Source organism: Mastomys coucha, unplaced genomic scaffold (genome assembly GCF_008632895.1).
Source record: "Mastomys coucha isolate ucsf_1 unplaced genomic scaffold, UCSF_Mcou_1 pScaffold6, whole genome shotgun sequence".
Classification (NCBI taxonomy): Eukaryota; Metazoa; Chordata; class Mammalia; order Rodentia; family Muridae; genus Mastomys; species Mastomys coucha.
Window position 1 is genome coordinate 125,353,182 of NW_022196912.1, and position 14,486 is coordinate 125,367,667.

At 46.2% G+C, this 14,486-nt stretch overlaps 1 protein-coding gene across 7 annotated transcripts in view; it reads left to right on the forward strand.

The window, feature by feature from the left end:
- The first annotated feature begins 5,062 nt into the window (after positions 1-5,062).
- Mark3 (microtubule affinity regulating kinase 3) overlaps positions 5,063-14,486 on the forward strand; it is a 96,124-nt gene continuing 86,700 nt past the window's right edge. For 3 of the 7 annotated variants that reach the window (XM_031357402.1, XM_031357397.1, XM_031357400.1), the window contains exon 1: positions 5,193-5,692. In XM_031357402.1, coding sequence (XP_031213262.1) covers positions 5,642-5,692 — 51 coding nt within the window. In that variant the 5' untranslated portion in view covers positions 5,193-5,641. Of the gene's footprint in view, positions 5,693-14,486 lie in introns of all 7 variants that reach the window. The other 4 variants (XM_031357398.1, XM_031357396.1, XM_031357401.1 and 1 more) reach the window with 3 other exon arrangements.

The following is a 14,486-nucleotide window of genomic DNA, read 5'->3' on the forward strand; positions in this document are numbered from 1 at the left end:
CCAGTGAGAGCAGTGCACACCAGTGAGAGCAGTGCACACCAGTGAGAGCAGTGACATATCTAATCCCAACTCTGGCCCCAGTGAGAGCAGTGCACATATTTAACCCCAACTCTGGCCCCCAGTGAGAGCAGTGCATACCAGTGAGAGCAGTGCACACCAGTGAGAGCAGTGTGCATATCTAACCCCAACTCTGGCCCCAGTGAGAGCAGTACACACCAGTGGGAACAGTGCACATATCTAACCCCAGCTCTGGCCCTAGTGAGAGCAGTGCGCATATTTAACCCCAACTCTGGCCCCCAGTGAGAGCAGTGTGCATATTTAACCCCAACTCTGGCCCCAGTGAGAGCAGTGACATATCTAATCCCAGCTCTGGCCCCAGTGAGAGCAGTGACATATCTAACCCCAGCTCTGGCCCCAGTGAGAGCAGTGTGCATATCTAACCCCAGCTCTGGCCCCAGTGAGAGCAGTGACATATCTAACCCCAGCTCTGGCCCCAGTGAGAGCAGTGACATATCTAACCCCAGCTCTGGCCCCAGTGAGAGCAGTGAGCATATCTACTCAGCATTCTTTCCAGCTCCCTTACAGTTTTTGAGAATGCCTGGTGCTGTAATGAACACCTTCAGAAGGGAGGCAGATGTTGGCATCAATTTTCTTTTGGTGGCTTTTTGTTGGGTTCTTATACCTATTACCTTTTCAACCCCACAACACTAGGTAGGAGAGGACGTTTTTTTAGGGGAAGGGGCATGACCTCTTTCAGCCAACAAAATAGACTATTTCCTGATGATTAGGGGCATTGGGTTCCTGGGACTGTCCAGTCTTTGTCGTCAGGATAGCTCCAACTTCTTGTCTCTTTGCTCATGAACACTTGATAAACCTCCACAGCAGCGACTGGGAGTGGCAAGGGGAGCAGCCGCCTCCTAGGCCCTCTCCAGAATCCCCAGAATTCAACTCTCGGCAGCTGGCCAGGACCTCACCCCTGCTGGTGCTCCAGGCAAATCAGAATTACCCGCTGTGAGGCGGTCGGTCTCTTATCCCACACCTGGGATCAAAGTAAAAAACATACACATATCATAACTGGGTTTTTAAAGAAATCAAAATTCTCACTACAGGCAGAGGCAGGCTGATCTCTGAATATGAGGCTGACTGGTCTACATAGCAAGTTCCAGGCCAGCCAGGGCTATATAGTAAGACACTATCTCAAAACAATAACTAAGAAGTTAAAATTTATCCATTTATGTATATTCACGTACACACGCCAAGGCAGGTGCAGAAATCAGAGCACAACTTGCAGGAGTCATTGTTCTTCTCCACTGGGTTCCTAGGGATTGAACTCAGGTTGACAGGCTTGGTGGCAAGCACCCTCATCAGATGAGCTACGTTGCCAGCCTATGTTCAGGTAAACATTTTGCATAGAATTGTAGTATTGTGGAGCATGCATAACGTGGTGATGTTGCTAATGTTACTAGCTGTTGTTAAATTCTCCCAACATGTCATTTTAAAAAATTATTTTGCCTTTACACGCCTTTAGTCCCAGCCTTCTGGAGATAGAGGCAGGTGGATTTCTGAGTTCAAGGCTAGCCTGGTCTACAGAGTGAGTTCCAGGGCAGCCACTGCTACACAGAGAAACTCAAACAAACAAACAAAAAATAATAAAATTTAAAAACTATTTTAAGTGTGTTTTGACTCTGTGTGTATATGGGAGCATGCCTTGCACCTAAGAGCCAGAAGAGGGCATTGGATCCATTGGAACTGGAGTTTCAGAAAGTTGTGAGCTGTCACATGGATGTAGGGAACTGGACATAAGTCCTCGACAAGACCAGTAGGTACTTGTTACCACTGGGCCATCTCCCCTGGACCTCGTCATTTTTTCTTTTCTTTTCTTTTCTTTTTTTTTTTTTTTTTTTTTTTGAGACAGCATCTATGTCATCTTGGCTGGCTTGGAACTCTCTACACTAGATTGGCCTCAAACTCACAGATCTTCCTGCCCCTTGCCTTTCAAGTGCTGGAGAGAGGTTCAGAATGTAAAGTGCTAGCCATGCAACAACAGGGACCTGAGCCTCATTCTCAGAACCCAGGTACATAAGACAGGTGTAGTGGTCTATGCTTGTAGTCCTAGGGCTGAAGAAGCAAAGCTAGGAAGATCTGTGGGGCTGGCTGGGCAGCCAGCTAATTGGTGGGGAGCCCTAGACCAATGAGAGACCCTGTCTTTCAGCCACTGGAACACAAGTGAGCTGCTTTGCCCACCTGGAATTTACATGGATTTTTGGGAGAAATAATCTTTCTGGTTGAGCACCAAGACCTTTAACTGCTGAGCCATCTCCCCAGCCCTGGGTGCATTTCTGAATTACAGTGGGTTTGTTGTTATGATGCTCGAGGGAGGAACTATTTCAAAAGGAAGACAGGAAACAAACTGGGCACGGGATGGGGGTGAACACTTGCACTTTTGGCATCATCAGGCTTGAGGCAGGGTAGGAATTGGAGGCTAGTCTGAGCTACGCAGCAAGACTGTCTAAAAAAATAAAAATAAAAAAAATAAGGGGAGGGGGGAGAATCAGGCCGGAAACAAGGATTATGAAGACAATCGTTTTAAAGTTTAATTGCTCCGTCCTTCCTTGATAGATCAGAGATGCACAGAGGCCCCTCTGGACAAAACAGTGTCCTTCCCTGGCTCACCATCTCCTGGTCCCCTTCCCCTTTTCATGGACCACAGATGCATCTACTGCTTCCAGCTCTTTATGATGAGTTTACATTTCAATAGCTTCAATTCCAAACTTTATGAAGATGAGGAAGCATCTTGAGGTGAAGTGCTGTCATCTTCACCCCTAGCCTTTGGCACTCATTGACTCAGAGTTTAATGAGTGGCTTGAGTGAGGAAGTCCCCCGGGGGAAGCCTCGTGACCAGTTACTTCTCTGGTCCATTGTGGGATGCTCTGAAGTGTCCACAGGCTTTTGTTGTTGTTGTTTATTGAGACAGGCTTTCTCTGTGTAGCCCTGGCTGTCCTGGAACTCACTCTGTAGACCAGGCTGGCCTCGAACTCAGAACTCTGCCTGCCTCTGCCTCCCAAGTGCTCGGATTAAAGGCGTGCGCCACCACTGCCAGGCACCCACAGGCTTTTTTAAAGCTCCTACCGGGGGCTGATAACCTTTTGGGAGGTTTCCCCCATTCAACAGGAGCCAGTGTAGAAGCACCAGAATCCCCAGGGTGGAGGGGAGAATTGGTTTCATGCCATGTCCAAATCTACCTGGCTCCTGCCTCTCATATGCTCTTGATGAACTTACTTGAACTCACCCTGTTGTTTCTCACCCCTGTGCTTTTCTGTATCCAATAGGCCCTAGGGATCACTCTGTCTCTTCAGCTATCATTCCATCTTCCAACATATAGCATTCCTTCTATAAGTTTCCCCTACTTAGACCCACAAGTGGGATAGGATGCCTGCCCACCGTTGGTGTCCTAGCTCTGGAGCACACGTCCATTTATCACAACCTGCATTTTAGTTGAACTATGTGGAACAAACATTTGATTCAGAAGATTTTCTCTCCAGCCCTTTGCTTAACCAAAAAGGGAGAAAGAGAATAACATTTTAAATTGGCCCATCTGGTCCTCCGGAGCACACCCCTAAGATGGCAAGATGGGAGTTCTGAATGTGTCTCGGCCCCGGCTCGTTTCATATTGGGACCTCTGGGAAGTGATGCTGGTGTTTGAAGATCAATTGTTTCGCTGGGCAGTGGTGGCGCACGCCTTTAATCCCAGCACTTGGGGGGCAGAGGCAGGCAGATTTCTGAGTTTGAGGCCAGCCTGGTCTCCAGAGTGAGTTCCAGGACGGCCAGGGCTACACAGAGAAACCCTGTCTCGAAAAACAAACAAACAAACAAACAAAAAACCCAAAACAACAACAACAACAACAAAATCTGTTGTTTTACAAATCAGGATACACCAAAATATTGGGGTCTTGGGGGACCAGAACTAAAGCAAGCAAGCAAACAAAGCAAATAAAGCATAAGAGGAATTAAAGCAAACTTTAGTCACTCACAAGTCTAGCCATTTCTAAAGCTGTAGGAATGGGGTTCAAATCACATGCTGTGTCTGTCCATCTTAGGCACACTGAGGCTTAATGAATAACCAATGCCAGGTGGACTATTAGTAACAGTTTGCCTTACCCCACCTCACACAGCCCTCCTTTCTGTACCGATGGATTCCTTCCGCAGAAGACATAGAGGTGACAGGCTGAGCAGGCCTTCTAGAAGAGACAGCATATTCAGAGTTCCAGCTGCAGGCCATTGAGCCTGGCCCAAGCCTATAGCAATATAGCAGAAGACTAAATCAAGAGAGGCAGAGGCGAGAGAGGAGAAAGGAAAAAGAGAGGGGGTGGGGGGAAAGTAAAGGGTAGAGGGAGTGAGAGAGCGAAAGGGAGAGGAAGAGAAAGAAATATTGATTATATAAGCCCCTACCGGCATTTAGGAACTGATCCCTGGGGGCGTCTGCGTGATCTCATCCTCTTCCCATCGTTTTGTGCTACCTTTGTTATTTCATACTTCACTCTTTCATCCGGATGGGTATTCAGTTGGGCCGGGTCCGATAACCAGCGGCTCCTTAGTCAGAGGCAAAAAAGTTCTCTGGCTGGATGCTAGATGCCTCGGTTACGAAGCAGGAGCCTGGCTCCTTCCTCTTCTGCTAGACCTGTAACTGCTGCTTCGCCACCGTAGCTCCCCATCCTTTGCAGCGTGGCCGCGGGAAAGAAAAGTCAACTTTTGCAAACAGTAGGATCTTCATGTGTAGTACAATCCAGACAGTCTAGATCTGTACTCTGTAAATGCCAGCCCAGCCGTCGGGCACAGGTTGCCCACTAGTGGTCCGGAGGGGTCAAGGATGCCCAGGCAATCTGGACCATTGGAACTCTCCGCCCGCTGGACCTGGAGGAGACCAAGCAAGTCCTTTCCAACGGCACCACCCCCTCAGACCCAACAGGACGAGTCGCCCCTAGCAACAGCAGCCGGCAGCTAGCTCCGACCGCGCTGATTGGCGGAACTCCAGGCGGCAGTAGCGTCACTTCCGGCAGCCGGAGGCAGCGGAGGAAGCCGAGGCGCGGCCATCTTGCGTCTGTAAGGCTCCTGCGGTGCCGGGGAGCGGCGGCGGTAGCCGGCAGGGCGAGGCCGGGCGGAAAGAGAGCGGGAGAAGGGAAAGCAGCCGGGCGTGGGCGCCTCTTCCGCGGTCCCTTCCATGGTCGGGGCCTGCAGGCCGCGGCGGCCTGTCTTGCGCTTCAGCTCCGCTCCATCCTCCTGCGCTGCTGCCTCTTCGGGGGCTGCCGGCCGCGCTGTGTCGAGCCCCCGGGACTGAGCTCCGCGGCGCTGCGGCTGCGAGCGGCGAGGAGGCGAGGGGCCCGCGAGGCCCGCTTGGCCCGCGAGGCGCGCTGAGGCGCGTTGAGGCTTGCGGCGGCCAGCCGGCCCGCTTCCACTGCGGCCGCCGGCGCTGGGGGAGAATGAGCCCCGGGGCCCGCGGGCGCACGGCCCGGGCCAGGCCGGAGATCTAGACTCCGGCCGGGGAGGGCAGGGCCCGGAGGCTCGCGGCCGCTGCTCGCCCGCCGCCCAGAGCTGGGCGGTTTTGTTTTCGCCTTGGCGTTGTGCAGAATCAAAGCGCAGTAAGATGTCCACAAGGACCCCTTTGCCAACGGTGAATGAACGAGACACTGAAAACGTGAGTGGACTGCGCTCGCTGCAGGGTGGCAGACCCTCGGGGTGGTAGCAGGGAACCCAGCCCAGATGCTCCGGCCAGGGGTCAAGGCGCAGCCCCGTCCTGCCGCGCGCGTACGGCGGCCTGCGCGCTGTCCTTACGGTCGGCTGAGCATTACCAGTCCGTGTGCTGCAGCGGCCAGTGCGTGTTTGAACATAGCTCTCCCCTCATATCGGGCAGGTTAAGAGCCTGCCTGTCCTTGGTGCAGATGAACAGGATCCAGTCGGGTCGAGTGGACGGACCATCCTTTAAAAGGGGACTTAAGTTTAATGACAACCGCTAAAACTAAGTGCCCTATGGAGAGATCCTTGTGGGCCCCCGTAGTTCCCGAACGCACAAGAGTAGTTCTTTTGGAGGGCCGCTGCCTTGATCACGGAGTAGCTTCCCGTCCTTGCAAAGCTAAATCTGTTCGGAAGCAGTGGGCTAAGTGTTTTGAGAAGCATATGTGAAGCTCTGCTCTGTTCTGCTGTCCAGCCGAGGGACACCCACTGGGTTGCCCTTTTCCTTCCGTTGCAAAGGTTGGCTTGGAGTAGCTCTCAGGCCCATTCCAGTGTGCACACCCGGCAAATCTGTATAAAAGGATTTTGTTCGGAAGGACCTGCAGAACCCAACCAAACCAAGCAACATTCTGGAGCATCATTGTTAGGGAGTGACAAACGTGTACTAGAAGTTCTTCTGAAGAAATGTTTGACCTGCCCAAGTGTTTTTTGAATCCTCCTTCCGCATCGGATTCCAAAGTGTTCCAGCCTAGCTTTGTCCTCTGTAAAGCGTTTAGTAAATAACTTGTAAAGAAACTTCACTGGCCTTTCATTATGAGGAGCTATGAGGTAACTGCTGGCAAGAAAATACTGTCTCTTTGGAAAAGCTTTCATGCTCTGGGTGTTTTCATGCTTTGAAAACCATCCTTAGACATGGTGACCTAGTGGTATCAAATGCCTTCATTTTAATCTTCAGAATGACACTCGTGCTTGATAGCTATTAGATAATTTAATCTATTTATGTAGACCTTGGTCTAAGTCAGCTCTGTGGTGTACTAATATACAGTTGTATATGTTCTTCCACTTGAGATAGGTTAGAAAATTACCCAATAGGAGAGTTTAGATTAGACCTTTTTCCTCCTCTTCCTTCCTCATCCTTTCTTTCCCCTTCCTTCTCTTTTCTCTTCCTCCCTTCTTTGTTTCAGAGTTCTTGCTGTGTTGCCTGTGCTGTCTGGGGAGCTTTCTATCTCAGTTTCCCTACAGTGGGGGACACAGCCACATTCACCAACCTTGGAGTCCTAAGACCTTTCTTCTCTATGTTCTTTTGAAGAAACTTATCTTTGACCTGATTGATCATCATATTCTTTGGCCACTCTAAAAAATGAAGCAAGTAAATCGATTGATTGGCTTTGATCATTGATTTTTTTTTTTTAACTCAAAATCAAACCAGAACTTGTGCTTCCTAAATTGAAATAAGAAACAGAAGATTTTTGATAATGAAAGATAGCATTTTAGTCTTCTTTCAGTTCTTTTTATTATCTGTCTGTCCATCTGCCTGATTTACCATGTCACTGTGTAGCTCTGTCTATCCTGGAATTCTCTAAGTAGGCTAGTGACCTGCCTGCCTCTGCCTCTGAAGTGCTGGGGGTTAAAGGCATGCTCCATCATGCCTGGCTTTAATAGTATAATTCAATGGGGGCGGGAGGACTCAAGGAGATGAAGTCTATTTTTAGTCTGGAATGCATGGTTTTAGGTGGTTATTTGTGATTATTTTAGACTGAAGTGGCTCATTCTTCACATGTTCTTTGTCAATTTGTTAAGTTGTTTTGTGATTTTATGTGTGCTAGAATTGCTACCTTTGTTTTTTAAAACAACTTAAGAGCTGGAGGTGTGGCTCAGTGATAGAGTGATCGTCTCCTATGTGATGTCCCAGTTCAGTCCCTAGCACCACTGAGTGAGAAAGAAAACCTTAGGATGTGAAGGATGCCTTATTCCTAATGTATCTGAGGTTTCAGTGTTGCTAAAATCAAGAGCTTATGCCACATCCCAACTGGTTGCACTAATTCACCTTGTCATGTTCTCCATGTGGGGCCTGTGTCACCTGGACTTCTCATGTTCACTTTAAGCATAGCCTGCCCTTACCTGTCATTACTGTGCAACTTAAGTTTTTTAAGACTTTTGCCACTTGCCTGAAAATACAGCAGGGAGTGAGAGCGAGCTTTCTGCCTGTTGAGAAGCTCTTCTCTTCTGAAGCTCGGGGTTGTGGACATACAAAATCAACATGTTTTAAATGGACAGTCTGATGAATTTGACAGAGACAGTTATGTGGCCACAACCACAGTCAAGATCGAAAACCTTTCCACCTCCCAGAAAGGTCTCTTGTGGCTTTTTATAGCCCTTTCCTTCTCATTCCCCAGGCCCTTAGCAAGCACTGGCTCATTTCTATCCCTTTATCATTACCTTTTTTTGTAAGTGGAACCATAAAATATATAACTTTTAAAAAAATTTAAGACAGTCTTACAATGTAGCTGAGGTTGGCCTCAAACTCGCCCCTGTGCTTCAGCTTTCTTACAGCTGTGAGTTCTGTTGTGGGTGCCATGCTGTGTCCGACTTCTGTGTAACAGGATGCTTTGCTTGCTTGCCTGCCTGTCTTGTCTTTTCTTTCTTTCTTTTTTAAAATTTTCTGCCTTTCTTTTTCTTTTAAGATTTACTTATTTATTTTATGCATATGAGTACAAACTGTATGTAGCTGTATGGATAGTTATGAGCCTTCTTCTGTTTGTTGGGAATTGACTTTTCTAGGACCTCTGCTTGCTCTGGTCAACCCCGCTTGCTTGGGGCCCAAAGATAATAAGTACACTGTAGCTGTCTTCAGATACACCAGAAGAGGGCGTCAGATCTCATTACAGATGGTTGTGAGCCACCACGTGGTTGCTGGGATTTGAACTCAGAACCTTCAGAACAGTTGGTGCTCTTACCCGCTGAGCCATCTCAGTAGGCCCTTTCTTATCTTTTTTGTTTGTTTGTTTGTTTGTTTTGTTTTGGTTTTAGTTTTGGTTTTTGGTTTTTGGTTTTTTTCGAGACAGGGTTTCTCTGTGTACCCCTGGCTATCCTGGAACTCACTCTGTAGACCAGGCTGGCCTCGAACTCAGAAATCCGCCTGCCTCTGCCTCCCAAGTGCTGGGATTAAAGGTGTTTGCCATCGGGCTGGAGAGATGTCTCAGTGGTTAAGAGCACTAACTGCTCTTCCAGAGGTCCTGAGTTCAATTCCCAGCAACCACATGGTAGCTTACAACCATCTGAAATGGGATCAATGCCCTCTTCTGGTGTGTTTGAAGACAGCTACAGTGTACTCCAATAAAGTAAATATATCTTAAAAAAAAAAAAAAGATACTTGTCATCATTGACCAGTCACTTTATTTTTATTTTTACTTTTTAAATATTTATTTATTTATTTTATGTAAGTACACTGTAGCTGTCTTCAGACACTCCAGAAGAGGGCATCAGATCTCATTACAGATGGTTGTGAGCCACCATGTGGTTGCTGGGAATTGAACTCAGGACCTTCAGAAGAACAGTCAGTGCTCTTAACTGCTGAGCCATTTCTCCAGCCCCCTGACCAGTCACTTTAAATTAATTATCTTATTTATTTAGGTTTTTTTGTTTTTGTTTTTTGAGATAGGGTTTTAATGTGTAGCCCTGACCACCCTGGAACTCACTCTGTAGAACAGGCTGGCCTCAACCTCAGAGATCTGCCTGCCATTGTTTCTCCACAATGCTTCACTGCTACCAGGTGCATAATACTTTTGAGATTGTGTTTTAAAGTGTATTAATGGTTCATTTCTTTTTATTGCTAATTAGTATTTCATCAGATGTATCATGATTTTTTAAAAAAAAAATCTTTCACCAGTTGGTGGTCATTGGCTATTATGACTAGAATATATTTGCATTGTGTGCGTATGATTGTGTGTGTGTGTGTGGGTGTGTGTATATGTGTGGGTGTGGGGGTGAGCAAGTGTGGGTGGGTGTGGGGGTGTGTAGGTGGGTGCTGGGGAGCTTGGGCTCCTTTTTGAGACGGGGTTTCATCATATAACTAGTTGGCCTAGAACTACCTACGTAGACCAGGTTGTCTTCTACCTATGTAGACCCACCTGCCTCTGCCTCCCAAGTGTTGAGATTAAATTTATGTGGACCACTGCGTCCTAGCTTTTAAGAAGCTCTGGCTTGGGCAGTGGTGGCTCACGCCTTTAATCCCAGCACTTGGGAGGCAGAGGCAGGCAGATTTCTGAGTTTGAGGCCAGCCTGGTCTACAGAGTGAGTTCCAGGACAGCCAGGGGTATCCAGACAAACCATGTCTCAGAAAAACAAAAAAAACAAAAAACAAACAAACAAAACAACAACAAAAAAAGAAACTGGCTTTTATCTGCAGTGTAAATATAAATCAGGAAACATAATTTGCAGCAGTAATAGTTGCTATCTTCGTATACTATTCTGTTCTCATGTGTTTGATTTCATGTTAATTCTCACCTATGGATAGCAATATAAAGGTTCATCGTAGCTCAGAAAAACCAGTTTAAATTCTGGGGCCAGACGATGGTTGTGTCTAGTGTTCTGGGACTGGAATTTCAGGTGGTTGTGAGACCCAGTGTGGGAAGTCAAGCCTCCGGCCCTAAAGCAGGAGGCTTTTTAAAGATGAAGTTTACCTTTTGTTGTATGTTCTAGAATTGACTTGCAGAGGGAACCATTAGTAAATCCTGTTTTTATTTGACAAGATTGGAAATGAATTTTCCGCTTAGATTCCAGAGCAGTTGGCGTTTTGTAAGCCTGGACTTCTTGCTAGAGCACTGGAAGCAGAGGCTTGTTGGTTACCAGCTCTGGACATGTCCATCATGGACCCGCTCTTTATTTCTCTGTGGCGGTAGTTCTCATGACTCCTTTGGAAACCTCTGTCTCCAAAAATATTTTCCTTTTTGGTTTTTTGAGACAGGGTTTTTCTGTATAGCCCTGGGTGTCTGGAACTCACTCTGTAGACCAGGCTGGCCTCGAACTCAGAAATCCACCTGCCTCTGCCTCCCAAGTGCTGGCATTAGAGGCCTGCGCCACCACCGCCCGGCTCAAAAATATTTTCATTATGCTCCATAACATTAGCAAAGTTACAGGTATGAGGTAGCAACAAAAGTAATTTGATGGTTGGGGTCACCACAGCATGAGAAACTATATTAAAGGGTCACAGCATCAGGAAGGATGAGGGCCAAGCTCTATGGGCTGGGCTGGAATTTGCTGTGTAGACCAGGCTGGCCTGGAATTCATAGAGATCTTCCTGCCCCTGCCTTCCAAATGCTCAGACTAAAGGTGTACATCACCACACCCAGCTGCATTAGGTTTTTAGAAGTATGTAGAGTGGTCAGGATTGTTAACATTCATGAAATAAGCTAATGGTGGTATTGTCTAGCCAGCTGTTGATTGGATGATAGGTGAGTTAAATTGTTGAACAATTTGGAATGCTTACTGAGTATGAGGCTGTGCTACAGAGGGTGTTTTGTATGCTCGACAACCTGATTGTTCTTGTTCTTTTGGACTTGCTTGTCCAACAGAAAAGTACTTGGGGCTTTGTGAACAAGTCTGCGCTCTGAGCAGATCTACCTAGAGGCTTTGTGAACAAGTCTGTGCTCTGAGCAGATCTACCTAGAGGCTTTGTGAACAAGTCTGTGCTCTGAGCAGATCTACCTAGAGGCTTTGTGAACAACTCTCTCTGGCTGAGCAGATCTACCTAGAGGCTTTGTGAACGAGTCTGTGCTCTCTGACTGAGCAGATCTACCTAGAGGCTGCTGCTGCTGAAGTGCTCATCTCTGTGTCTCACTTTAGAGCAGGCTGTGTTCCTCACAGGCCCCAAGTCAGTGATTTGGCACACCAAGGGACCACACTTGACATGAGCTTGCTAAACTAGGCTACTTTTCCTTTTAGATTGGCCAGGTTTCTAGAAGAGATTTTTACTAGAGACAGTGGGGTTTTCAGATTCTATAAGTTCAGTTTTGAGACAGGGCCCACCGTGTAGTCTTGGATCCTGGAACTGCCTACTTAAATCAGCTGATCTTAAGTGCTCTGAGTTTTCGTTAAATGACTTTAAAAGAAGATGCGTCCGTGGGACATAGGAATAGTTACTACTTGTTCTTACTTCGTTATATTCAGGCAGAAGTACAAAGTAGTTTATATAGTAACTTGCTTAAATATGTAGTATATGGGGCTGGAGAGATGCCTCAGTGGATAAGAGCACAGGCCTTCTTCTAGGGAGCCAGGTTCAGTCCCACCTCCTACATGGTCTTTAAACCAGCTGTGACTCCAGTTCCAGTGCATGCAATGGTGTGCATGTGGTTCACACTCAGATGTACAGGCAAAACACCTGTACACATAAACTATTTTAGCTTTTAAAGTACATAGTGTGAGCTGAAGCACAGTGCATGCCCCATCAACTGGGGAGGCTGAGTTTGTATTCTGGCCGGTCAGTCTGAGCTCAGCCTGGGCAACCTAGTGACATCTTACCTTAAAGTTAAACTTTTTAAAAATGACACTCATTCACTTTAGAGTTTTTATTGTGTATGTGCATAATTACAGAGGTCAACTTTCAACTTTCAACTTTCTGCCATGTGGGTCTTGGTGATTGTTGGCAGGTCAGCAGCAGGCAGCTTACTTGGTCAACATTCTTACTCGCCCAAGGTTATTTTTTTCTCTCTTATAAGCTTCTTGTTTTATTATCTTATGTATGTAATTGTATTGGCTGCCTGTATGACTGTGCTACATGTATCACTGGTGCCCTAAAAAGCCAGAAGAGGTTTTTGGATCCCTTGGAGCAGTTAGATTGTGTGCTGCCATGGCGGTGCTGAGATTCAAGCATGAGTCCTCTGGAAGAGCAACCAGTGCCTTTAAATCCGGCAGTTCTTTTTTTTTTTTTTTTTTTTTTTTTTTTTTTTTTTTTTTTTTTAGTTTTTTTGAGACAGGGTTTCTCTGTCTCGGCTGTCCTGGAACTCACTCTGTAGACCAGGCTGGCCTCAAACTTAGAAATCTGCCTGCCTCTGCCTCCCAAGTGCTGAGATTAAAGGCATGCCCGGCAAATCAGCAGTTCTTAACCTGTGAGTCACGGCCCCTTTATCAAACCTGTCTCCAAAAATATTTACATTATGATTCATAACCAGTGGCAAAATTACAGTTATGAAGTAGTAATAAATATAATTTTATGGTTGGGGGTCACCACAACATGAGGAACTGTATTAAAGGGTCACAGCATTAGGAAGGTTGAGAACCACTGTCTTAGAGATATACCCGATTTGCTATGAGTTGATTGTACCCGTTACTTTATTTTAAAAGGGATTATTGTGTTGATAAGCAAGCTATGGGAGGTAATCCCAGCACTTGAGAGGCAAAGGATCCAGGGTGGATAGAGTTGGGTGGGGTGGGGTCAGAGCCAACCTGGCTATATAATAAACTCTGTCTCTCTGTGTCTTTGGACTGTCTGCCTGTCTTTGTCTTTGTTTTTAAGAGTACTTGTTGCTCTTCCAGAGGTTTCTAGGTTTCATTTCTAGAGTCCACATGGTGGCTTACAACCATCCATAACTAGTTCTAGGGTATGTATCTGATGCTCTTTTCTGACTTCCTTAGGCACCAAGCATACAAGTGCTGTACATACATACATACATACATACATACATACATACACACACACACACACACACACACACACATACATACATACACACACACACACATATATATACATACAGGCAGGCAGGCAAAACACTCATATTAAAAAAATAAAATTTTAAAAAAGTTTCTAAATTTTATCATTCTGAAATAATAGCAAAATTTTAGCCCTAGAGTTTGTCTAGCCTAGAGTTTGTAAGAGCTAGAGAGTGTAGATCCTCCTGATATCACATCTATTTTACAATTTCAAATTAAATTTGAATGGAGAAGAATAAATGTGCCCATTTGACGGAAGGTCAACCATACTCTTGAAGGACATTGTACCTCTTGCAGAGGATTTGGGTGGTTCCAGCACCTACATGAAGGCTCAGAGCTGTAAATCCAGTTGGGGGACCTGAATCCCTCTTCTGGCTTTCAAGAGAAAGCCACACAGACAAAAAATGTACAGGTATGCCAGGCGGTGGTTGCGCACACCAGCTAGGGCTACACAGAGAAACCCTGTCTCGGAAAAAAAAATGCACAAATATACATGCAGGCAGAACATCCATACACATAAATAAATCTTAGAAAAAACCCAAAACCCTTGAAGCATACGAGGGGCTGAGACAAGTGTTTGTCCAGCATTTGTGAACAACCTAGGGTACATAGTTTGAGGCCAGCCTGGGCTCCAGTGTGAGACATTCTTCTGTCCTGTCTCTGTGTGTTCTCTCTCTCTTTTATTTATTTATTTATTTATTTATTTATTTATTTATTTATTTATTTTTATTTATATGGGTACACTGTAGCTGTCTTCAGACACACCAGAAGAGTGCATCAGACCCCATTGCAGATGGTTGTGAGCCACCGTGTAGTTGCTGGGAATTGAACTCAGGACCTCTGGACGAGCAGTCAGAACTCTTAACCACTGAGCCATCTCTCCAGCCCCGTGTTCTCTTTTCTTAGAGTTGATATGTAGACAGAAATGTGCTTATATCAGTCCTACTGACCGATATGTGTTCTCCTCTAGGAGTAGGGAGAGCAGGTGTTTGCTCAGGAGGGCTTTTCCTGAAGAAAAAGGAAAAATGTGTTTTTTTTTTTTTTTTTTT